A 26,325-nucleotide genomic window follows, 5' to 3' on the forward strand; every position below is an offset into this window, starting at 1 on the left:
CATTAAGTCCTACTCCTGGATTAATCTAAACCCTGTCTGTGAACAGGCCCATTCTGACCTGAACTGGCTAGGAAACTGAAAACTACATCTCCCATGTTGGAATCACAATTACAGGAAGTCACGTGATCGAATTATCTTGTTTCAAGGGCAACTTGTCGAAGTGGTTGCAAGAGCTACACGTGTAGTTAGGTAGCTACAGTTTAATTTCTTAAAGTTTTAATATTAGCTATTACAATTAGTTATGGACGGATTTGGTTCCGACTTTTCATCAGGTGCTGGGTCCGGTAAAATGGACACCGGGACAATCATGGAGCAAGTGAAGGTCCAGATTGCGGTGGCTAATGCGCAAGAGCTCTTGCAGGTAATTTGCTATGCTAGGTAACTAGACACCGGACAGCTAGTTGACTGGTTAACTAATTGTTGCGTAGCAAGTTGAAAAAGCTGATGTGAAAGCAATAAGTTACTACCACCTTACAACTAGTTAGTAAGCTACGAATACAATAGGCCTTATAGCTACAAGCTGGCTAACGTTAGTTAGCTAACTAGCTACCTTAGCCTGTCGAATGAATGAATGCTCGCTCTTTGTTAGCAAGCCATGTAAATATTTTATTCCATGTATATAGTTAATTACAAACGGCATATTTGGTCTGTAGGCCAGGCCTACTCTCAATGTAACGTTAGTTAAATTGCCTGTCAAGTCGTGGAGCCTGAGGTGAGTGGTGGTGGGTTAAATCTTATCTTTCTCCTTTGTTGTAGAGGATGACAGACAAATGCTTCAAGAAATGCATAGGCAAACCAGGAGGCACGTTAGATAACTCTGAACAGGTATGCCGGTTTATTTATTTGCAGATTATTATGACAGGATATGGATGTGAAGTGGTTGATTTGTGACCCCTAACTTGAGTCAGTGAATTGTCATTTGAGACATGTTTGAGGTATGTTTAGACATCATAAAATGCAAATATTATGCAGTGGTAATGCTGACTGATATTTTTGTTTATTGCAGAAATGCATCGCTATGTGCATGGATCGATATATGGATGCATGGAATACTGTGTCCCGTGCCTACAATTCCAGACTACAGAGGGAAAGGGCTCGTATATGAACATTATCCTACTCTGTCAGCCACACCTTATCAAAGCCCAAACATATGGCAGGGAAGGTGTTAACTGTAGTGGCTGAGGCTGGCACGATGCCACACAAACTTCTGTGACAACACCTCACGTACAGGTTTGGTTTGCCGACCTTGTGAACAGCAGCCATACTTGTGGACATTCTCCTTTCACTAAAGGATAGTTTAACAAATGGATCTCTTCTATAATGTTTATTTTTATTACAAGAGTCATGAATTCATTTTCATGAAAAAAGATTTTCTGCAATTATGTCACTTTTCAATCACTCTCTAAACTAGTCTACTCTCTGTAACCGTCCCCTTAAATTCAGTGCCAGGTACCCAATTCTTCAGTTTGTCACAGGCCATGGCTATGTGTTTGTGTGGGTGAAACAGTTCCCTGAAGAGGTTAGGTAAGGTTTATTTTACCACCACTTTCATCTGTAAACCTAGTTTCTCTCATGGGGAAGAATTGAGGAACACGTTTTTGTTTTCATAACTGTGAACCCGGCCAAGCCAAAGAATCCTATATCAGAATACGTGTTGAGAACAAAACAGTATTGTCAAGACTTTCGTTCCAGTTGTCACTCTATCTGCCCACCACAGTAGTGGGTCTGTTTTAACAAGGTCTGCTGTGGTGCAGACTTTGTGTTGAACCCAGCTGGCTTTGTGTGCTTGGTTTGTCAGATTTCTGGGAACAGCTCCACTTCATTCAGCCCTTTGACTTGTGTAGAGAAGTAAAAAAAGAAATGGCCTGTGAATGCTGAATGGTGGGTGCTGCTCAGAGGACTGAGGTGTTTGTGACTGACTGGAATAGCCTTTTTCACTTGTCAGAAATAAATAAATCCAGATTAAATTTTGTCAAATTGCTGTTTTTGTCCTTTGAAAATGAATAAATGTTCTGTTGCTTGAGGAACCAGAGTGGCTATCATTTTTCATGTAGTGCCTGAACAGCTTCTAGAAGCTATGTAGATTTAGCCATGTAAAGATGCTTTCATGCAAGACTTCCTGACAAGAATCTGCTATAGCTGTGCACATAATTGTCAAACATTTTAGTTTTGGTTGGTCTATTGAACTTGCATCAAAATGGTGATTGGCTAAATAAGACAAATGACAGTTGGGTAAATGCCAATAAAATGAAATATATTTTTGGACCCACAAAGACTAAAATAAATACACTTCCCCATTTAATAATGTATTGTTGTAGTAAAATGTCCATGGACCAGTTATCCACATTTATTGTCCAAGATTAAACTTTCAGCTGGACTCTCCAGGCAGTTTACTGGTGGCATATCTTCCTTTACCAGTAACACACACATGCCAGTGGTGGCTGCAATGTAGAAAACCCATTTTGTGTCCTCAAGTATTGTATGATGTCTCTGTCAGTCTCAATTCCTTCTCTCTTCCATAGCCTCAGAAGTGCAGATAGTTGGATATCCATTCCCTGATGGCAGTGACCCGCATATAGACTCCTGGGAAAGCAGTCCGTCCGCAGCCATGTCCCCAGCTAGTTACCCCGGCAACAAACCACTGGCCAGAGAATTCACGACATGTCAAGGGGCCACCAGAATCTCCCTGCGTTTCAGAAACGGAGACCTCGGTTGACAACTTTGTTAGAGAATTGAAAATACAAGGCAATAAGTACATCCCAAATGTGCATTGGTCCTGGGAAGATGGCTTTAGCGCATAAGAACAAAAATAAGTCACCTGATTTAAATGTTTGTCACCATAAATGTACTTTTGAGAACTGACTGCGTGTGGCATTATTTTTGTTATTTTGCTGAGTAGAGTGCTATTTGGCTAGCTAGACGCTGGATGCCTGAACCCAGGAATGCAAATCAGCTGACTTGGTTGCATAAGCAGCTTAAGAGGAGACTGACTGCAGTTTTAAGGAGAAAAAATGTAAAGATAAGCATCACTTAAGTACAGCAGTGTCTTAGGATAAACAACCACTTGAAAGAGTACAGAAACATTTTACCTGGAGTTGAAATGTTTTAAAAGACTTCAGTTGCATCTAACATGGAGATAGTGTGCACTGCACTTCATGTCATTTGAGCTCTTACCAGGCATGTGTCTTTGCCCCCCTCCATGTAGCCGGCACACATCATGCTTGGGGTGAGGCTGTTGCCGTATGCCTGCTGGCAGTCTGACTGCTCAATGATGTTCACATCAGCTTTCTGGAGCAGGTTGGTCAGAGAACCTGTGGGTGAGACAAATGTTAACATGAGTCACATTGTCAAAGAATGACATTTCAAGATTTATACACACCACTTATTTGAACATATGAAACATTTTATCACAAAAGAATGTCTTGATATCTGATAATACTCTCACCTCCCTCCCTCATGGAGCCCCAGCCAGTAATGTAGCACTCTGTGTTCTTCAGAAAGCTGTGTACAGGAGAGGGGAGGCAAACCAACTGGATTGTGTAGGACCTGGGTGCTGGGACAGCCATCTCCAGCAGGGCCACATCATAATCCATGTTGGTGCTGTTGAAGCCCGGGTGTAGTATGATCCTCTGGATGGGGATAACCAGAGCTCCCACCCCGGACCTCAGCACTGAACCCAGACTCACTGACCAGGCGACAGGGTTGGAGTTACTACGATGATGGGATGAGGACAATGAGCTGATGATTTAACTGACCGTTTCGGGAGGGAATAGATTTTGGAGTATGTGTAGAAGTGAATGTTCTATATACAGTTATTTATGAGGGGCACTGGAGACAGACAGACATGCACACCTTTACCCTATTCTTAAAAATGGAAGGATATGTTATGGGGAATCTTATGTCCCTCCCTGTGTAAGTGAACAATTTATGAATGATTCCTCATGAAACCCAGACAAAACAAATCCATGATTTTGAGGATTATCATGAAATGTAATCCATAGAATAGTACTTTAGAGGAATGATTGTTGACTCATATTTGACATTTTTATCTAAAACATAATTGAGAAATAATTTATAAAAGTTCATATATTTATGACATTTTAGCCTTACTCATGTCTTACCCAGACTCATTAGTGTTTCATCTGTAGGTGCTACAAAGCAAACATTGGTGTCATGTGCTTGCTCTGTAATATGAGTCGTATTTTGATTTCAATAACTTTTTTAAACATTAATTTATGAATATTGAAAAATATAAAGCTGAATATTGAAACGACAATTTATTTGGCAATTATTTATATTGTTGAAAGTAATATACTCTTCGGCAGAGTCATCAACTAGATTCAGATGGGTTTTTTCTTGAGCGGATGGTCGGGGGCCGGAAACATAATTACAAATCATTTGTAGACTGCAAATTGACTGCAAGAATCCCAAACATATATAATATTTGGCTAAAACAATAATTTCAAGCCTTGCTTACATTTGTATACGATCACGTCTCTCTATTATGCGTGGGAATACTTGGGAACAGATTTCCAAAATTAAAATAAATTGGAGTTGATTTCCTGGTGTTTTTAGTATTTTATGTCCAACAATGAAAAATAAAAAAATGTATTGTTTTTGCTTAAAAAACTAGGGGGGCCAAATTCGGTCCATGGGCTGCCAGTTGGGGAACCCTGCTCTACGGGCATTTCAAAATTGGGACCCCTGCTACTTTTAGAGTTATGATTGAATTTGTACGTGTTACCAAAAGAGTGAATGTGCAAATGGTTTCAAAATGGTCACCCTCTGCTGGTGATTTGCTGGATGTGCAATGGATAAAGTAAAAGAAAGTGCTGTGATTGGATACATTGCCGACTATGCCAATTTCTCTATATACTAAAATAGGCCATAACTTTAAAACTAGCAGAGATCCCGCTCTGGAACTTTGAAATGCTTGTAGAGTATATTATGTTCAAAATGTATAGAAAAATGTATGTTTATATTTGTCAATATTCATAAATGAATGGAAAGAAAAAACTGTTTTGGAAATCTAAATACGACTCGGAGTCTTAAAGGAGGCCTGGGTAAGGCCAAAATGTCATAAATATGCCAACTTTGATAAATAATTTCTATATTATCCTTTAGATACAAATGTCAAATATATGTCAACAATTTTTCTCCAAAGGACTAATCCTTGGATTACATTTCATGAAAATCCCCCAAATCATGGTCTTTTTTTGTCTGTGTTTCATGAGGAATCACTCTTCTACAGTATGTGACATTGTGAATGGTCTACAATATATGTTAGGCCCTGACAGAGAGTGATGTATTCTGTACCCTTTGAAGCAGTGGGCAGCAGTCAGGAGCCACTTAGAGTGTATGAGAGTGGCTCCACAGCGGTGTAAGCGTTGATACTGTAGGCTGCCAATCCATGGCCACTCCCCCCTCCGTGCTGTCAAGCCACCCACAATCCTCTGGGAGCCCACTGCCGGACGCATGCCACAGTCTAAGGAGAGAGAGAGTACAGGATGGTAACTTAGAACTTTAAAAGTCGTCAATGTTTTGAAGAGGGATTGTAAAATTGGGTCCATCTACATCTGCTACATACAGTGCCTTCAGAGAGTATACCCTTGACTTATTCCACATTTTGTCATTACAGCCTGAATTCAAAATTGAATAAATGTTTTTTTTTCTCACCCATCTACACACAAAACCCATAAAGACAAAGTGAAAACATGTTTTTAGAAATTTTAGCAAATTTATTGAAAATGAAATACAGAAATATCTAATTTACATAAGTATTCATACCCCTGAGTCAATATTTGTTAGAATCACCTTTGGCAGCAACTACAGCTGTAAGTCTAAGAGCTTTGCACACCTGGATTGTACAATATTTGCACATTATTCTTCAAACAATTCTTCAAGCTCTGTCAAGTTGGTTGTTGATTATTGCTAGACAGCCATTTTCAAGTCTTGTCATAGATTTTTCAAGCTGATTTAAGTCAAAACTGTAACTTGGCCACTCAGGAGCATTGTCGACTTGGTAAGCAACTCCAGTGTATATTTGTCCTTGTGTTTTAGGTTATTGTCCTGCTGAAAGGTGAATTTGTCTCCCAGTGTCTGTTGGAAAGCAGACTGAGACAGATTTTGCCTGTGCTTAGCTCTATTCCATTTATTTTTATCCTAAAAAACTCCCTAGTCCTTGCCGATGACAAGCATACCCATAACATGATGAAGCCAACAATATGCTTGAAAATATGAAGAGTGGTACTCAATGATGTGTTGTGTTGGATTTGCCTCGAGCATAACGCTTTGTATTCAGGACATGAAGTTAATTTATTTGCCACATTTTCTGCAGTTTCACTTTAGTGCGTTATTTACATTTTAGTCATTTAGCAGATGCTCTTATCCAGAGTGACTTACAGTTAGTGCATTCTTCTTAATATAGCTAGGTGAGACAACCGCGTATCAGACATAGAAAGTACAACATTTTTAACTCAAAAGTAGCTATAGTATCAGCAAAGTCAGAGCTAAGGAAGGTGTCAGGTGAGGCGGGGATGCTGTGGGATTATTTAAGAAACTCTTTGAAGCGGTAGGTTTAAGAGGTTTTTCGGATGATGGGCAGGAACGCTGGTGTCTTAGCTTCAGGGGAAAGCTGTAGGAGTGGGAGGGCCAAGAGACCTGAGGTGGCAGAATAGAGTGCTCAGGTTGGAGTGTAGGGTTTGAGCATAGCCTGAAGGTAAGGAGGGGCAGTTTGTCTTGTTGCTTCGTAGGCAAGTACCATGGTCTTGTAGTGGATGCAAGTTTCGGCTGGAAGACAGTGGAGTGGGTGGAGGAGTGGTGAGACAAGGGAGAACTTTGGAAGGTTGAACACCAGTCGTGCTGCAGCATTCTCAATAATTTGCAGGGGTTTGATTGCACAAACGAGAACCCAGCCAACAGCGAGTTGCAGTAGTCCAGACGGGTGATTACAAGTGCCTGGATTAGGACCTGCTCCGCTTCCTGTGTGTGGTCGGGTCATACTCCATGGATGTTGTAGAACATGAACCTGCAGGGGCGAGTCACTGCTTTGATGTTTGCAGAGAATGACAGGGTGTTGTCTAGGTTCACGTCAAGGTTCTTTGCACTCTGGGAGGAGGACACTGGGGAGTTGTCAACTGTGCTGGAGAGGTCTTTGAGTGGGCAGGCCTCCCCCGAGAGGAAGAGCAGCCCAATTCATCCCAAAAGTATTCGATGGAGTTGAGGTCAGGGTTCTGTGCAGGCCAGTCAAGCTCTTCCACACAGATCTCGACAAACCATTTCTGTATAGACCTCACTTTGTGCACAGAGGCATTGTCATGCTGAAACAGTTAAGGGCCTCCCCAAACTGTTGCCACAAAGTTGGAAGCACAGAATCGTCTAGAATATCATTATATGCTGTAGCGTTAAGATTTCCCTTCAATGAAACTAAGGGGCCTAGGCCGAACCATGAAAAACAGCCCCAGATTATTATTCCTCCTCCACCAAACTTTACAGTTGGCACTATGCATTCGGGCAGGTAGCGTTCTCCTGGCATACGCCAAACCCAGATTCGTCCATCGGACTGCCAGAATCACTCCAGAGTGAGTCCTATTGCGGTGTGAATTACACCACTCTAGCCAATGCTTGGCATTGCGCAAGGTGAACTTAGGCTTGTGTGCAGCTGCTCAGCCATGATAACCCATTTCAAGAAGCTCCCGACAAACATTTACTGGGCTGAGGCTGCTTCCAGAGGCAGTTTGGAACTCGGTAGTGAGTGTTGCAAGCGAGGAGAGACAATTATTACACAATACGCGCTTCAACACTTGGTGGTCCCATTTTGTGCGATTGTGTGTCTTACCACTTCACGGCTGAGCCGTTGTTGCTCTTAGATGTTGCCACTTCACAATAACAGCACTTACAGTTGGCCAGGGCAGCTTTAGCAGGGCAGTCCACATAGTTTTGTATATATAGTGTATTAAGTTACACCGCGACCACCATGGCATTTCTCTTACAAAAATGATTTCACTGTGACCTGCTGCTGACTGTCAGGCAGTGAGGCAGGCTGTTGCTGAGTGAGTGAGTGGTGGGAAGGGCTGGAGGGGTGTGTGTGTTGAGAGAGCACTGCAGTAGGCAACTTAGTCCACTATTGGCTGAGCCACTTGAGTGAGAGGAGCAAGAGCAGCACTCGCGCATGTCATGACAACTTTTTTACTAGTGTTAGGCAGGCTATGCACACTGAACAAAAATATAAACGCAACATGTAAAGTGCTGGTTCCATGTTTCATGAGCTGAAATAAAAGATACCAGAAATGTTTCATCCGCACAAGAAGTGTATTTCTCTCAAATTATGTGCACATATTTGTTTACATCCTTGTTAGTGAGCATTTCTCCTTTGCCAAGATAATCCATCTACCTGAACAGCATGATCATTACACAGGTGCACCTTGTGCTGGGGACAATAAAAGACCACTTTAAAATGTGCAGCTTTGTCACACAACACAATGCCACAGATGTCTCAAGTTTTGAGGGAGCGTGCAATTGGCATGCTGACTGCAGGAATGTCCACCAGAACTGTTGCGAGAAAATGTAATGTTCATTTCTCTACCATAAGCCGACTCCAACATAGTTTTAGAGAATTTGTTAGTACATCCAGCCGGGTTCACAACCGCAGACCACGTGTATGGTGTTGTTTGGGCAAGCGGTTTGCTGATGTAAATGTTGTGAACTTTAGTGCCCCATGGTGGCGGTGGTGTTATGGACAAGCATAAGCTACAAACAATTTTAGAGATCCTGTGGCCCATTGTGAGGCACATTTCTTTAAAGGTATCTGTGACCAACAGATGCACATCTGTATTCCCAGTCATGTTTTATTCATAGATTAGGGCCTAATGAATTTATTTCAATTGACTGATTTCCTCATCTGAACTGTAACTCAGTAAAAATCTTTGAAATTGTTGCATGTTGCGTTAACATTTTTTTTTTTTTTTTTCACTATATTTTTGTTCAGTATAGATTGTGTGTCATTATGCAGACGCCTATTTTTTCCAACCCTTTCCCATAAAACATATTAACACGCTAGAACTGATGCACATCAAATAAATAAATGAGCCAAAGCACTGGAAAATGACTTTGTGGGCACTAGAGCGCATTACATAACTTGACGCTGAGGTGGTTTAAACTCCATTCTAATGTCGACTTCTCTTAATGAAAACGGTATCAAGCGAAGTGTTTTACGCATGCTCATCAGTTCTTGGGTATCGGGGGCTGCGCGATTGGAAATCTGAAATGGAAGTTATGGAAATCCCACGCCTGGTTCTTTTAATGGGGAAAAGTCCTCAATGCAACTGACATTTGCCTCTGTTCGCCATCAATTCGCCTATTAATGTATATACCAGGCTAACATTTGATAAAATAAATGTGGAAATAACGATATTACTGGAGTCATTGCAAATCAATTTGTGCCAATTTTAGCCTTGTGTTATTATGCAATTATTAATGGCCATGTTTAATTAATTCAATCGGAAGTTATCAAAGCTCTATCGCAATTGCCGATCAGTTGTTAGAACGCATTATATTGACCGTAATGGTACACAGATTAGGCTACAAGTAAAACATATAGAAAATAAAAACACTAGCTGTTGTTGACAAGCATATTCAGTTCATATACATATTATTCATTTAATTCAGTGATTGAAATTATGACCCCATCCTCAGTAGCCTTTTCCAGCAGGCTGTTGGGAAACGCAAGCACTTCTTCCCTCGAAATCGCTTCCCTATTCATGTTGATTGAATTAGTCTCAAAATTATTATAATAATAATGAATCTTTAGTCTTTCTGTTTTTCATAAATGTCATTCAATTCACAAGAGGCTGAGAAAGCACACGAGGGAACCGAACAGTGCCCCTCTGTCTCAGTATGTGTAGCATATCTATCTGTTGCTGTTTGGTGACATTGCTTCCACCATTAGCATTGAATACAAGGGAAGACATTTGGCCTACTTTGATAAAAAAAAAGTATATATACATCAAATAATAGCCAATCAGCGTTGAGCTAAACTGAGCAGGCTGAACTGTGAATGGTCCTGGTGCACCACAAAAAAAGTGGCAGTTTGGATTTGGCTTCAGACCAATCACATTACAGGTCAAATGTCATTATTGACAGAAAAAAAACTTTTATTGTTGGATCTCGTTGTGTTGTCATCCTCCGGTGGCTAGCTAGCTAAAATGGTCCCTTTCCTAAATTAGTCATGGATGGAGATAGTGATTTGGACTTGTGGTTTTACTTAATTCTCCGTGCTGGCCCCTAACCTGAGAGGGTGGGAGTTCGACATCTAGCTAGATGTAGTATGCTAATGTTAACTAGATGGCCTGGCGTATAGTTGCCCATAAAAGGATGTTAGGCTAGCGAGCAAGTATTTAAGCCAGGTAGCCTAGGACAACAAAAACTAAAAGTATGTACTGTATGACAGAGTCATAGACTGTTTAGGCAACATGAAAGGGGAGGATGGCATTGGCGTTTCACTACTAGTACTGTAGGGTGAGTCACACACACACACACACACACACACACACACACACACACACACACACACACACACACACACACACACACACACACACACACACACACACACAGAGAGAGAGAGACATCAGTACCATGGACAGCCACATCATATTTAGCGTACGTTGATTGGACTAAATCATTTTTGGTATCTAAGTATCACTAAGCATAGGTGATTAGATGATGTTGAAATGGTTCTGGAACAGTGGAGACAGCTCTAGTTTTCTTTGCGACTTGAGGTAACTCTCCATGGTTCTATACAATAGTTGTTTTGTAGTACAAAACATGTTGGAAACATTACCTTGCTTGACATTGCTATAGGTCCTGTAACTGTTTCTTACATCCAATATGTTTTGTGGACTTCACCGGACAGATGCTGCTCTCCGGTTTTGTAATAAAATAAATGTATGGTTGAATTTATTCTGCCACTGGGTCGTCATATTGTCTCGGCCTTAGGCCTATATGTCACGTTGTCAAGGCATATGAACTAACAGGTTATAGAGAAAACAATGTAGTTATCATAACACATAGGTTGTAATATGACATTTTTCTCTCGATTGGCTTCCCTGGTGATTTTACCCATGCACCGCTACTGTGGACTATGCCTATTGAAATTACAATTCAATCTCTCAAATGGGCCATTTATAACGTTTTGTAGTCTTAACGTCTGGCACATAATAATGGCACAATTGCTATAAAATATGCTATAAAATAGCCCAACATTCAGTTTTTAAGTGTTTCTTGCTCAGAGAATTTGAGATCCTCTGTCCAACTTTTATCACTCGAACTCTCCTGTCAGATTTATCTATAGATATGCACATGCGCAAAGGGGATTTATTTAACATTTTAAACCGGGTTAGAGCCCTGATTGCTGACTGGCTGAAAGCCGTGGTATATTGGACCATATACCATGGGTATGACAAAAAAATATTTTTTTTATTATGTTGGTAGCCAGTATATAATAACAACCCCGGGGGTTTGTGGTATATGGCCCCTATAACACGGCTAATGGCTGTATCCAGGCATTCCGCATTACGTCATGCTTAAGAACAGCCCTCAGCCATGGTATATTGGCCATATACAGTATCATACCCTCCTCATGCCTTATTGCTTAATCAGAGCAGTCAAATTAGTTAAATCGACATCCATTGATGGAAAATGATCAGGCGAGTTTAATAGGGGCAAATGATCTTTTCTCTTGCAACATATTTAATTATTTTATTACGTCATAGCTCGCAATAATAATAATTTTGATCAATTTGGCTTCTAACGTTGTTACAAGTTACATAGATATTCCTTCTTCTTGGCTCGATAACGTTATGGAAAAAGGGTTTATTGTATAAATGTGGAAAGTTTTCAGGCCTTTTGGGCAGGTTTTGAGTGGTTATTAGGGCAGGAATTGTATCTAGACCTGGAAACCCTGCCTGGTTGGAGCAGCCTGCCAGGTAGGATGCAATCCAAGAGTGTGCAGAGCCTGAGACACCTAGCCCTGAGAGGGTGGGGAGGAGGATCTGATGGTCCATGGTGTCAAAGGCAGCGGTTAGATCTAGGAGGATGAGAACAGAGGATAGACATTTAGCTTTGGCAGTGACACAGAGAAGAGCAGAAGCCTGACTGGTTAGGGTCAAGAAGATTGTTATGAGAGAGATAGCGAGAGAGATGGTCAGAGACAGCACACTCAAGTGTTTTGGAAAGCAAATAAAGGGATACCGGTCAGAGGAGTCAAGTGTTGGTATCTTGAAGAGGGTTGCGAGTCAGGCTATTTTAAGTCAGAGGGGACGCAGCCAGTGGTCAGGGATGAGTTTATGAGGGAGGTCTCCAGAGATGGTCTAGAAAAGGGAGGAGAGGATGGGGTTGAGAGGGCAGGTTGTCGCGAGGCTGGACCTCACCAGTCGCAGGATTTCATCTAGAGAGAGAGGGAGAAAGAGGTCAAGGCGTAGGGTAGTTCGGTGTGAGTGGGACCAGTGGCTGAGTGAATGAAAGTGGTTGACAAAGTCGTCCACAGAGAAGGAGGAGGGAGGGGAGGGCGTGGAAGATTAAGGAGTTTCCTAGGGTTAGAGGCAGTAGCTTGACATATAGAGTGATAGAATGTGGCTTTAGCAGCAGATACAGAAGAAGAGAAGGTTGAGTGAGGGAGTGGAAGGATGATAGGTCCTCCAGAAGTTTAGTTTTCCTCCATTTTCACTGTTCTGTAAGCTCGCAATTAGTCACTCTGCCATGGAGCAGGAAGGGATGGCTGAGCTGGTCTGGAGGAAAGAGGGATAGTGCTAGTCATAGGATGCAGAAAGAGAGGAGAGTAGGGTTGAAGAGGCAGAATCAGGAGACAGGAGGGAAAAGGATTCAGCAGAACGGAGAGATGATAGGATAGAAGGGGGTAGAGTAGTGGGAGAGAGAGCGAAGATTGCTACTGCACATTACCATCTGGGTAGGGGCTGAGTGGCTAGGATTGGAGGACAGGAAGACAGAAAAGGAAATAAAGTAGTGATCAGAGACCTGGGGGCGAACGGCATGAAGATGAGGTTTAGCATATTGCCTGCCTTGTGATTGGGAGGAGACTAGGAAAAGGTGAAGTCAAAAGAGGCAAGGAGGGTAAAGAGAGAGCTGGAAAGAAATTAATCGAAGACAGACATCAGAAGGTTGAAGTTCTAAGTGCGGTGAGATCTCGCCAGGAAATTAGCTTATCAAGGTGTCAAGCTCATTGAGGGAACCTCAAAGAGAACTTTCTAAGGGCACCTGGTGGGCGATAGATGACAACAATGTTAAGCTTTAGTGGACAAGTGACAGTGACAGCATTGAATTCAAATGAGGAGATGGACAGATGAGGCAGAAAAGAGAATATCTCCACTTAGGAGAAATTAGTAGCCCTGTGCCACCCCCGCGACGACCAAATGCTCTCGGACTTTGAGAGAAAACGTTATCAGATAAAGCCAGAGCAGCTGGAGTAACAGTGTTCTCTGGGGTGATCCATGTCTCATCGGGGCCAAAAAGTCAGCATAGGCTGAGATTAACTCAACGTTCTTGACCGCAGATTGGCAGTTCCAAACGCTGCCAGAGACCAGGAATTCCACATGGGTTGTACGCGCCGGGTACTCTAAATTAGAAAGGTTGCAGCCAAGTGGTGGGGAGCGTCTGTAAAGCCTACAGGAAGAGAAGCGAACTGGGATAGAAAACACACACATAGTTGCCAAAGCTACAAAAGAGCCAAATTAGATCATTTGAAAGTAACTAGGTAAGATACTCAAGTGAGAGAGTGGTGTGGAGCCTTCCTTTCTTTCCTTCCTCAAATAACACTGCAGAACTCGGCTGAACTGTCTTTGACTCGGCAATGGTCTTAGTTTGTGACGAGGCTGCCGCTGAAAAGACCACCGCTGAGAAAACAGGGGAGACTGAAGTACTAATATGAATTGCTAATTGCCTTGCAAAGGTGAAGAGCACACCTCCTGGTACTAATTGCTGATTGCCTAGGAGAGGAGAAACCGATGCTTCAGATGTCGAAGTGGTGGCCTTCCTGTCCCAATGTTCTGCCCTGGAGCTTAAGCTGCATCCTTGTGTCTTCTTCTCCTACCGCCTCAATGCCACGGAGAGGAACTACAATGTGCTGAATCGGGAGCTTCTCGCTGTGAAGATGACATTGGAGCGATGGAAGCACTGGCTGGAAGGGGCGGAACATCAGTTCATTGTGTGGACCGACCACAAAAACCTGGTGTATCTCTGCACCGCCAAGCACCTCAACTCCAGGCAAGCGAGATGGGCCCTGCTGTTTACCCGGTTCAACATTTCCCTCTCTTACTGGCCGGGGTCCAAGAACGTCAAGCCGGATGCCCTGTCTCGCCTCTATGGCCCCACAGTTACCGCCCCGGAGCCCGAGACCATCCTTCCCACCTCATGCTTGGTGACGGCACTCAGCTGGGGTATAGGGAAACAGATCCGGGAGGCGCAGTGGTCCTAGCCGAACCCTGGAGGGGGGCCCAGATAACCGGATGTTTGTGCCTGATGCTGTCCTCTCTGCGGTCTTGGAGTGGGCCCATTCCTCCAAGCTTGCCTGCCACCCGGGCTCCCGTCAGACCCTGGCCTTCCTGTGACAATGCTTTTGGTGGCCTACTATGGTTCCTGATGAAGACTCCTCGGCAAGCTCCGGCTGGTCTTCTGCAACCACTGCCCATCCCTCACCGTCCCTGGTCCCACATATCCCTGGATTTCGTCATGCCCCCCCCCCCCGTCTAAGGGCAACACTGCCATCCTGACTGTGGTCGCCCCGGTTTCCCAAAGCCGCCCACTTCATTCACCCCCTCAAACTACCCTTGGCCAAGGAGACGGCCTAGCTCATGTTGCAGCATGTCTTCCTGATCCATGCACTGCCGGTGGACATGGTTTCCGACCGGGGGCCTCAGTTCTCATCCAGGTTCTGGAAGGCGTTCTGCACCCTCATTGGGTCGTCGGCCAGCCTGTCCTCTGGGTTCCACCCCAGTTCAATGGTCAGTCGGAGCGAGCCAACCAGGACCTCAAGACTGCGCTGCCTGGTATCCGCCAACCCCACCACCTGGAGCTAGCAGCTTGTGTGGGTGGAATATGACCGCAACCCCCTTCCTTGCTCTTCCACGAGGCTATCGCCATTTGAGTGTTCCCCACTCTTCCCCAAGCAGGGAAGAGGTCGGCATACCTTCTGCTCAGATGTTTGTCTGCCGCAGTCGTCGTACCTGGAGGAGAGCCCGGCCGGCCCTCCTCAAGACCACCTCCAGGTATCGACGACAAGCGGATCGCCATCGGACCATGGCTCTCCGGTATCATCTCGGCAGAAGATATGGCTAAATCCAGGCTATCCACTTGGGATCTGCCCCACCGCGTGGAATTCCGCAAGTTCTCCCCCCGGTTTATCGGCACGTTTCCCATCTCTAAAATTATTAACCCCTCTGCTGTTCTTCTTCTGTTGCCCCGTACCCTTCGTATACACCCCACGTTTCATGTGTCCCGAGTTAAACCCATGTCACACAGCCCTTTGTCTCCTGTTTCCAGGCCCACCCCTCTCCCTCGTCTCATCAACGGCCAACCGGCATACATGGTGAGGTGACTCCTGAAGGTTCGACCTCGGAGCAGGGATTTCCAGTACCTGGTTGACAGGGAGGGTTATGGCCCGGAGGAGAAGTCCTGGCTCCCCGCCAGTTCCTCATCGCGGATTTCCAATGCCGACACCCCGGTCAACCAGGTATGCACCCAGGAGGGGGGGGGGCTCCTGTCTTTGTGATTGTCTCTACCCCCATCCAGGTGTTTCCCATCTCCCCCATTATCCCCTGTATATTTATACCGGTGATCTCTGTTTATCTGTTGACAGTTTGTTTTGTTTCGTCGCGCCTACCAGCGGTTTTCCCTCTGTTCCGGTCTCTTGATTGTTCCTGTTTTCTAGTTTTGACCTTTTCTGTCTGAGCCTGCCTGCTGTCCTGTACCTTTGCCCCACCTATCTGGATTATTGACCCCTGCCTGCCCTTGAACTGTCTTTGCCTGCCCCTGTTGGATTATTAAACTGTTGTTAATTCAATGTTGTCTGCATCTGGGTCTTACGTTGAAACGTGATACTAAATATAGAATGAAGCACATTCTGAGATGCTGGGTATATACTCAGAAAAGAGGTGATTTTTTTTCTATACAGGCTTACTACTTTTCACTCTGTCATTTAGGTTAGTATTGTTGAGTAACTACAATGTTGTTGATCCATCCTCAGTTTTCTCTTATCACAGCCATTGAACTTTGTAACTGTTTTAAAGTCACCATTGGCCTCACTGTGAAATCCAATAGGTGCCCTTTGCGAGGCTTTAGAAAACCTTTCAAATCTGTGTTTGAAATTCACTGCTCGCCAGATAACTGTGTGTGTGGGGTCATTCAAAATCATGTTAAACACTATTATTGCACATTTTTACTCCTAAACTAATATTTAATTCATTTGTAAACATTTCTTAAAACATAATTCCACTTTGACATTATCGGGTATTGTGTGTAGGTCAGTGCCCCAAAGTTTAAATTTAATCAATTTTAAATTCAGGCTGTAACACAACAAAACGTGGAAAAAGTCAAAGGGTGTGAATAGTTTCTGAAGGTATTGTATGTTGACAACTGAGACAGTTGTACAGTTTGTGAGACAGGCGACAGGCCAGCGATAAACTCACCACAGTTCTTCTCATCAGCCTCGTTAGAGCAGTCAATGACACCATCACACTCAGGGTTCATTTTGCTGACACACTCCCCAGCCCTGCACATGAAGTTCTCACTACAGTTCACACCTGCCAAAAAAACACAATGATTAGTTACAGTGCATTCGGAAAGTACTCAGACCCTTTCGCTTTTTCCACATTTTGTTACGTTACAGCCTTATTCTAAAAATCTCATCAATCTACACACAATACCCCATTATGACAAAGCAAAAACTGGGTTTTAGATATTTTTGCACATTTATTAAAATAAAAAAACATACTTTATTTACATAAGTATTCAGAACCTTTGCTATGAGACTCAAAATTGAGCTCATGTGCATCCTGTTTCCATTGATCATCCTTGAGATGTTTCTACAACTTAATTGGAGTGCACCTGTGGTAAATTCAAATGATTGGACATGATTTGGAAAGGCACACATCTGTCTATATAAGGTCCCACAGTTGACAGTGCACGTCAGAGCAAAAACCAAGCCATGAGGTCGAAGGAATTGTTCGTAGAGTTCCAAGACAGTATTGTGTCTAGGCACAGATCTGGGGAAGGGTACCAAAACATTTCTGCAGCATTGATGGTCCCCAAGAACACAGTGGCCTCCATCATTCTTAAATGGAAGAAGTTTGGAACCACCAAGACTCTTCCTAGAGCTGGCCTCCCGGGCCAAACTGAGCAATCGGGAGAGAAGGGTCTTGGTCAGGAAGGTGACCAAGGACCCGATGGTCATCTGACAGCGCTCCAGGGTTCCTCTGTAGACATGGGAGAATCTTCCAGAAGGACAACCATCTCGTCTGGCCTTCATGGTAGAATGGCCAGACGGAAACCACTTCTCAGTAAAAGGCGCATGACAGCCCGCTTGGAGTTTGCCAAAAGGCACCCAAAGGACTCTCAGATCATGAGAAACAAGATTTTCTGGTCTGATGAAACCGAGATTGAACTCTTGTCCTGAATGCCAAGCATCACATCTGGAGGAAATCTGGCACCATCCCTACGGTGAAGCATGGTGATGGCAGCATCATGCTGTGGGGATGTTTTTCAGCAGAAGGAACTGGGAGACCAGTCAGGATCAAGGGAATGATGAACGGAGCAAAGTACTGAGAGATGCTTGATGAAATCTTGCTCCAGAGCGCTCAGGACCTCTGACTGGGACGAAGGTTCACCTATCAACAGGATAACCTCCCTAAGCACACAGCAAGGACAACGCAGGATTGGCTTCGGGACAAGTCTCTGAATGTCCTTGAGTGGCCTAGCCAGAGCTCGGACTCGAACCCGTTCGAAGATCTCTGGAGAGACCTGATAATAACTGTGCAGCGACGCTCCCCATCCAACCTGAACAAGCTTGAGAGGATCTGCAGAGAAGAATGGGAGAAACTCCCCAAATACAGGTGTGCCAAGCTTATAGCGTCATACCCAAGAAGACTTAAGGATGTAATCGCTGCCAAATGTGCCTGAACAAAATACTGTTTAAAGGGTCTGAATACTTATGTAAATTTGATATTTCAATTGTTGTTGTTGTTTTTAGCAAAAATGTCCCCAAAACTTTTTTTGCTTTGTCATTATGGGGTATTGTGTGAAAATTGATGAGGGGGAACAGAACAATTTAAATCATTTTAGAATAAGTTTGTAACTTTACAAAATGTTTTAAAAGTCAAGGGGTCTGAAAATGTTCCAAATAATCAAACATCAACTACCTAAAATGTCTCTATAACCTTGCTTCCAAAATTACCATGCAGGAGTGGGGCTGCTACCATTGTCTTGGAAATAGGACTGACTGTTGGTGTCGTAACTGGCACCATTGGCGGGGTGTGGGCAGGGTAGTGGACCATGCCAGGGTTGGTATGGCTGAGGATCCAGTTGCGTAGCCTGGTGACGCGGGAATAGACCCCTGGCCTGTTGATCTGAGCACAGCCCACGCCCCAGCTCACCACCCCAGCGAGGAAGAACCGACCTGGGGCCTCCTCACACACCAATGGCCCTCCAGAGTCACCCTGATAGTGATTTAATATAAAATCAGGGAATTTAATAAGCATTTCAACATGCCATAATCCCAGCCCACTATTTGTAGGACAGCCCTAAGGGTCAATGTGTTATTTGAACTCTAAGTACACATTCCACACAACAATAATAGAAAAAAAGGACATGTATTTTGTATGTTTTACAGTATTATAAACTGGGTGGGTGGAGCCCTGAATGCTAATTGGCTGAAAGCTGTGAGTATACCACGGGTATGTAAAACAAAATGTTTTTACTGTTCTAATTACGTTGATAACTAGTTTATAACAGCAATAAGGCACCTTGGGGGTTTGTGGTATATGGCCAATGTACCACGGCTAAGGGCTGTGTCCAGGCACTCCACGTTGCGTTGTGCATAACAACAGCCCTTAGCCGTGGTGTATATATATTGGCCTTTTTACTTAAATAGAGCCACCCTGTAGGGGAACCAAAAATGTCAAAGTCTCCAAGTAGATAGCTTTTCAGACTCATCGCTCTCTCTTTCTCACCTGACAGGAGTCGACCTTCCCTTGTAGGAAGCCAGCACACATCATGTTGTCGGTCACAGAGCCTCTGTAAACGGACGACTTGTTGCAGACCTTTGAATCAATGATATTAACCACTGCCTTCTGTAGAGATGGTGGCGTATCAACTACACAGCACAACAGAGAGCAGGGTCAGTGAGCACCACAATACAAAGGGTAACTTGCAAAGGTGTGACTTTAGTTATGCTGTGGTTGTAAAAACAAATTAAAAGTTAACTCACAAGAATGCTGGTTGAGAGCCCCCCAGCCTGACACCACACAGTTCCGGCCTGGGCTGAAGACATGGGAGGAGGAGGGCAGACAGACAGGCTGAATGTAGGGGCTGAAGGTGAGGGGGGTCTCTAGCTCCAGCATGGTCACATCGTTGTCAGTGGTCATAGGGTTGTAGTCTGGGGACACAAACACAGACTTGATGTTCACAGAGATGGCTTCTGACTCTTCTCCACTCACCAGGCTGGCTCCTACCAGGGCTGTCCATTCTTTTGGGTCATTGTCCCTGTAGGGAGTTGGAAAAGAGAGGTCAATTCACTCAACTTCAAACTGACCCAATCACTCTTCACTTCTCAACGTTGATAGCCTATGTGTGGCAAGTCTATTGACAGGTGCAAGGAGTTGTCACTAGTTACCACAGCCACAAAGAAACCACACGTATTTCTACAATGTCTCTTCTTAAAATGAGATTTTGAACATAGCCTTAACCCTAACCTTAACCACACTGCTAACTTTATGCCTTACCCTAACCTTAAATTAAGACCACATTTTTACGCTAAATCCAATTTAGACTTTGTGGCTGTGCTATCTAGTGGAAACCGGTGCATGGTGTAGTAACCTACTTCTCGAAGCAGTGAGCAGCAGTGACAAGCCAATGGCTGTTGATGATGGAGGCTCCACAGTTGTGTCTGCCATGCAGCCTCAGACTGACCTGCCAGGGCAGCTCCCCAGGACGGGCATCCACTCCACCCACTATTCTACTGCCCATGGCCGGGCGCGTCCCACAGGCTGGGGACAACAGCAGTCAGTTACTATATTGTGAAAATTGTATGTTTTAGTGTTTCTGTCTGTCCTGACTATCTGTCTCTGTCTGTCAGTCATAGGTTAAAGAGCACTTACAGCAGTACGCTTCATCAGAGCCGTCGGCACAGTCCGGGATGAAATCACACTCGGCATTGACCTTGGTGACACACTCCCCATTGTCACAGGTAAAAGTGTTGTCAGGACAGCTGGCTGAGGAGAGACAGTATCATATGGTCAGACGGAAAACCCTGACCCGTGGTGCCCTGACTTTTCTAGAGCAATCAATATCAGAGTAGAATAGAAACACTCACCCATATCGTCTCCAATGTTATAGAATGACTTCCCACTGGCCCCTGGGGAGTGAACATGAAAATAAAAGACTGAATGAGGAAGAAAGCATGACATAATATCTAACTATACACTTAAATGATAGTTGTGAACTATGCATTATCTATACCCCCTCTTTTTCAACATCTCTTGATCTGTTTTGGTCAAAACAATGTAACTACAATCAGGATATATGTTAGTCAGGGTGTTTGAGTGTGAGTGGGATTTTCTGTCATACATCATAACTATCGGACAAAAAAAGATGACATAGTACCCAGTAAAACAATAGTGTTGATCTCTCCAAACTCAGGCACTTTTATGGACTTCCCATGAAACAGGGCATTCAGTCCTACCCTCAAAAGGTCCTGAATAAAGTTATCAGAGTACTGCTGGACCTTGGACACGCTGAAGACCAGTCGATATGTGGCCATCACATTGCCATTGATGTTACTGGAATAAATGGAAACATCAAAGTAAACAAATATAAAAGGTTCCAAAACACTTGTTTACTATTATTTCATATAAGTATGTGCGGTCCTCTGTAGCTCAGTTGGTAGAGCATAGCGCTTACAACGCCAGGATAGTAGGCTTGATTCCCGGGACTGCCCAAACGTAAAATGTATGCATGCACGTAAGTTTCTTTCGATAAATGTTATTATTCAGTGTAACATTCATTATCTTTGGACTTACCCATAGGTAACAATATTACAGTCGATATAGTGATGTGCTATTGATGAGGCAATGAAAATATTCTTGATCTGCAAGTGGATTGAAAGATTTGAACTATTTATTAATAAAATCATTGAAATGTGAACGTGACATGAAATCAGGTCCCAGGATCTCAGTGCAGTCAGCTCTTACCTTAGTCTTTAGAGTAGAAGTGAGCACTATAGAGAATGCAGAGCTTTCATCTTGCAGGTCAGGACCATACTTGAGACCCTTCAACTCTACCGTCTCCATGAAGTAATGCTCCTCTTCCACCAAGTATGCTGTTGATGTCAGAGAGGATCAAACATCTGTATGCAATTGATTATTACTACTCAAATAGCCGATACATTATCTGTAATAGGCATTATGTAAGTTACATGACTCACCAACCAACAAGCCCACAAAGACGCTGATGAATAAGACTAGGATAAAAGCCAGGGTGATGTTCCTACAGCAGACAGAGTTGGGGGGAGTAGGAGCGGGCTCCCCTGGGGGCCACTCATGATCCTTCTTTAACTCCATGTTGGCTTCAAAGCAACCTTACCTCATACAGAGCATTCCAGTATCTGCACATGGAATGGAATACTCAGTCAGTCAAAGATTGGGAAATGCATTGTAAGCTTTCCTTTTTTTGGCACACCCTGTAATAGTAGCCTGTACACCTTAAATGTAACCCTGTAATAGTAGCTTGTACACCTTAAATGTAACCCTGTAGTCGTAGCCTGTACACCTTAAATGTAACCCTGTAATAGTAGCTTGTACACCTTAAATGTAACCCTGTAATAGTAGCTTGTACACCTTAAATGTAACCCTGTAATAGTAGCTTGTACACCTTAAATGTAACCCTGTAATAGTAGCCTGTACACCTTAAATGTAACCCTGCAATAGTAGCCTGTACACCTTAAATTTAACCCTGTAATAGTAGCCTGTACACCTTAAATTTAACCCTGTAATAGTAGCCTGTACACCTTAAATGTAACCCTGTAATAGTAGCCTGTACACCTTAAATGTAACCCTGTAATAGTAGCCTGTACACCTTAAATGTAACCCTGTAATAGTAGCCTACTCTACGTGAAGCATATCAAACTCCATTTAACAGAAAGTTATAAAGAATAATGGCAAGATGGGTATGAAATTTAAGGGCAATTTTCTTTTCACCTTTATTTAACCAGGTAGGCCAGTTGAGAACAAGTTCTCAATTACAACTGCAACCTGGCCAAGATAAAGCAACAACACAGAGTTACACATAGGATAAACAAAAGTACAGCCAATAACACAATAGAAAAATCTATATACAGTGTGTGCAAATGGAGTAAGGAGGTAAGGCAATAAATAGGCCATAGTGGCGAAGTAATTACAATTTAGCAAATTAACTCTGAAGTTATAGATGATGATGTGCAAGTAGAAATACTGGTGTGCAAAAGAGCAAAAAAGTCAATAAAAACAATATGGGGATGAGGTAGGTAGTGGATGGGCTATTTACAGATGGGCTGTGTACAGCTGCAACGATCGGTAAGCTGCTCAGATAGCCGATGCTTAAAGTTAGTGAGGGAGATATGTCTCCAACTTCAGCGATTTTTGTAATTCGTTCCAGTCATTGGCAGCAGAGAACTGAAAGGAAAGGCGGTCAAAGGAGGGGTTGGCTTTGGGGGTGTTGCTATGGTGACCAGTGAGCTGAGATAAGGCAGAGCTTTAGCTAGCAAAGATTTAGGGTAATGGAATATAATGTAGGGCTACTGGTCAAACTTCTTTATCCCGCAATGATACTACAACTTGTGGTGATATTTAGTTACATGAGATATCTATTTTTGACCAGATGATATTTACATTGCATAACTCTGTTAATTAAGGTCATCATAATGATGGGTGCGGCTCTCATGGGGAGAAAGGGCTGGTCTCCCATCCAATGTTATTCCATTAGTTGAAATACACCACCCTGGAGCAATGGAACTAAATATTCTATTTAACTAGGCCATTAAAAGTTTTAAACCAGGTTTCCATCCATCCGTTGTATGCGAGTAAAGTACACAGTAAGATAAAACAAATGTAATGACAGGCCTGATGACAACAGAACATGTTTCGGTAAACGTTACAAATGTCCACAAAACCAAAAACGCTAGACAAGGTGGGATCTTTTTGTGTCGGTAAAATGAATTATACTAGAAATTTCGGCGGAACCATTTTATGCACAAATATTGATATAATAACCATAATATTGAAGAGAACATGTAGTTAAACGCTGGCTGGCTGGTTGACCAGGCTGTGCGATGAGATGTTGTGTGGTCCTCCCACTACGACAAATCTAAGTAAACTTCACGCGATGATATGATGTGTGGCCCTCCCACTATGACTGGAAACCATGCATTTTATTAGGCTACAGATGTATTCAATTATGATGAACTTCCCAGGGTGGTGAAAACTGCAAGGTGATTTTGATGCTCCTTTCCAATAAATATCGAGGGTCTTATTCTGGTGACATGGTCAATGCTTGACTGCCATTTGACAAATACAAATATTCTCGCTGTTATCCATAATGTCATCATGTCTAGCCTACTACATGCATTGTATCTGCAGGCCTGCACACTCCAATACCAGAGTAAGCACATTTGCTATTAAACTCAACCGTTTTTGTGACAAAACTATCGGTAAAGTTGAAAATGCGATAGAAACACATTGAACTTTAGGTTTTTATTGGGTACATGAAAATTTTAACAAAAACGTAAATGTTGTGTGCACTAAATCACCACGCACTGATTTTTATCCTTAACAAGTCCATTTGGTGGAAACACCAATGGTGGGAAAATTCACATAGGATATTTTCTTTATGCGGATTTTAGAATAATCGCATGAAAATCTGTCAGCAATTGGATGAAAACCTAGCTACTAATGCAAAGAAAGCTAGCAATTTACTATAAGTAAACATGCACAATCAATATCACTAGACATTGGTATTATTAATAAAAGTGGAGGTGAAATAAAACTATACATATTTAGTAGGCTATACTTAGGTGTTTATGATTTTCATCTAAGTTTCTTATTTGATGGCTTCAATTTGGCCGATTTCGAAACGTACGCTCATCCGTCAAAAGCTCATCGGAGTAATGGATCGCCCTAAGGAATGGATAGGCCAAATAAAAAGCATGATAAATAGGAGAAGTAGTCTGTTGTTTGAAGTCCATGTAAGAAAAACAAATGCTATGAGTCTACACGCCACCAATGGCATTGTGAGATGAGCAGACTAAACTAGTTTAATGTAATTTTAGAAACCCTAAGCGCCACTTTTACGCATAAAGTTATGTCGAGCAATTCGACACGACAGGTGCTAGCACTCATTAGTAACTGCTTACAGTAAAAAGTAAAACGATTTAAAGTATGCCAACTCACCTGTCCCGTCTCCAATGTCCGACACTGACGATCACAGTATCCTTTTCAGAGGATGAATCGGGACAGACAAAAGATCCATGGAGACTAAATACATCGGAAACAGGTCCAGTATTTGTTCAACCTGCCAGTGGGCGTGAAGGCGCTAGAATCACCTTGTGTTCATGTACTTCGCTTCACAAATCCTCTGAGTCCCCCCTCCCACCAACCCTGATCCCACCTAGAGCCTTAAAAAAGGTTTTGGCTACATCCCGGTTTACATAGGCTTCATTGTACAAATGATGTGACCTAACAGTATTATAAGGTGTGTAAAAATCTACAGGTAAATCAAAACAAAGGGTGCTCCCTAGTATTCATCATGGAATTACTTGAAATGTTGTGACATTTATTTTGAGCTAAAAAAAAGGTGAATTTCATAGGAGTTGAATGTCAAACCAAAAGAAGTTTTGATTGGATATACACTATATATACAAAAGTATGTGGACACCCCTTCGAATTATTTGATTTGGCTATTAATGCCACACCCATTGATGAAAGGTGTATAAAATCGAGCACACAGCCATGCAATCTCCATAGACAAACATTGACAGTAGAATGGCCTTACTGAAGAGCTCAGTGACTTTCAACGTGGCAACTTCATAGGATGCCACCTTTCCAACAAGTCAATTCATACAATGTCTGCCCTGCTAGAGCTTCCCCGTTCAACTGTAAGTGCTGTTATTTTAAAGTGGAAACGTCTAGGAGCAACAACGGCTCAGCCGCAAAGTGGTAGGCCACACAAGCTCACAGACCGCCAAGTGCAGAAGCACATAATGTGTAAAAATCATCTGTTTTCGGGTTGCAACACTCACTACCGAGTTTCAAACTGCCTCTGGAAGCAGCATCAGCACAATAACTGTTTTTCGGGAGCTTCATGAAATTGGTTTCCATGGCCGAGCATCTGCACACAAGTCTAGACCACCATGCGCAATGCCAACGTCAGCTGGAGTGGTGTAAAGCTCTCCGCCATTGGACTCTGAATCACGCTTCACCATCTGGCAGTCGATGGACGAATTTGGGTTTGGCGGATGCCAAGAGAACACTACCTCCCTGAATGCATAGTGCCAACTGTAAAGTTTGGTGGAGGAGGAATAATGGTCTGGGGCTCTTTTTTATGGTTTTGGCTAGGCCCGTTAGTTAAGGTGAAGGGAAATAAGCTACAGCATACATTCTAGACGGTTCTCTGCTTCCAACTTTGTGGCAACAGTTTGGGGAAGACCTTTTCCTGTTTCAGCATGACAATGCCTTGTGCACAAAGTGAGGTCCATACAGAAATGTTTTGTCAAGATCGGTGTGGAAGAACTTCACTGGCCTGCACAGAGCCCTGACCTCAACCCCCTCGAACACCTTTGGGATGAATTGGAACGGCGACTGTGAGCTAGGCCTAATCGGCCAACATCAGTGATTAACCTCACTAATGCTCTTGTGGCTGAATGGAAGCAAGTCTCCGCAGCAATGTTCCAACATCTAGTGGAAAACCTTCCCAGGAGAGTGGAGGCTGTTAAAGCAGCCACGGGGGGGGGGGGGGGGGGGGGGGACTCAATATTAATGCCCAAGATTTTGGAATGAGATTTTTTTGACGAGC

The 26,325-nt window shown here is 43.2% G+C and overlaps 2 protein-coding genes across 2 annotated transcripts; one reads left to right on the top strand and one right to left on the bottom strand.

Moving 5' to 3' along the window:
• The first annotated feature begins 111 nt into the window (after positions 1–111).
• On the top strand, positions 112–2,027 carry LOC109889203 (mitochondrial import inner membrane translocase subunit Tim13). Its single transcript, XM_020480453.2, has 3 exons — positions 112–361; positions 757–825; positions 1,007–2,027. Exons 1-3 carry the CDS (start codon positions 242–244, stop codon positions 1,103–1,105), a joined length of 288 nt encoding a protein of 95 aa, XP_020336042.1. The 5' UTR covers positions 112–241; the 3' UTR covers positions 1,106–2,027.
• tmprss9 (transmembrane serine protease 9) lies at positions 1,363–25,145 on the bottom strand. The gene is made up of 16 exons (XM_031822598.1): positions 24,705–25,145; positions 21,707–21,886; positions 21,474–21,601; positions 21,303–21,370; positions 20,887–21,062; positions 20,597–20,638; positions 20,382–20,495; positions 20,105–20,270; positions 19,493–19,767; positions 19,236–19,378; positions 18,461–18,722; positions 16,698–16,811; positions 5,317–5,485; positions 3,446–3,711; positions 3,175–3,311; positions 1,363–2,686 (listed from the first exon to the last, which is right to left on the bottom strand). The coding sequence occupies exons 2-16, from the start codon at positions 21,840–21,842 to the stop codon at positions 2,525–2,527; spliced, it is 2,358 nt and encodes a 785-aa protein (XP_031678458.1). The 5' UTR covers positions 21,843–21,886; positions 24,705–25,145; the 3' UTR covers positions 1,363–2,524.
• Positions 25,146–26,325: the final 1,180 nt, after the last annotated feature.

The sequence above is a fragment of the Oncorhynchus kisutch genome, linkage group LG4 (genome assembly GCF_002021735.2).
Source record: "Oncorhynchus kisutch isolate 150728-3 linkage group LG4, Okis_V2, whole genome shotgun sequence".
Lineage (NCBI taxonomy): Eukaryota > Metazoa > Chordata > Actinopteri > Salmoniformes > Salmonidae > Oncorhynchus > Oncorhynchus kisutch.

Excerpts from the sequence above, each read along its gene's own strand:
- LOC109889203 (XM_020480453.2), top strand. The coding sequence starts at position 242 with ATGGACGGATTTGGTTCCGACTTTTCATCAGGTGCTGGGTCCGGTAAA. Across the intron at positions 362-756 it reads ATGCGCAAGAGCTCTTGCAG|AGGATGACAGACAAATGCTT; the intron begins GTAATTTGCTAT and ends CCTTTGTTGTAG. Across the intron at positions 826-1,006 it reads CGTTAGATAACTCTGAACAG|AAATGCATCGCTATGTGCAT; the intron begins GTATGCCGGTTT and ends TGTTTATTGCAG.
- tmprss9 (XM_031822598.1), bottom strand. The coding sequence starts at position 21,842 with ATGGAGTTAAAGAAGGATCATGAGTGGCCCCCAGGGGAGCCCGCTCCT. Across the intron at positions 16,812-18,460 it reads AGCAGCCCCACTCCTGCATG|GTGTGAACTGTAGTGAGAAC; the intron begins GTAATTTTGGAA and ends TTTTTTTGGCAG. Across the intron at positions 2,687-3,174 it reads GGGGCAAAGACACATGCCTG|GGAGATTCTGGTGGCCCCTT; the intron begins GTAAGAGCTCAA and ends TCTGAAACGCAG.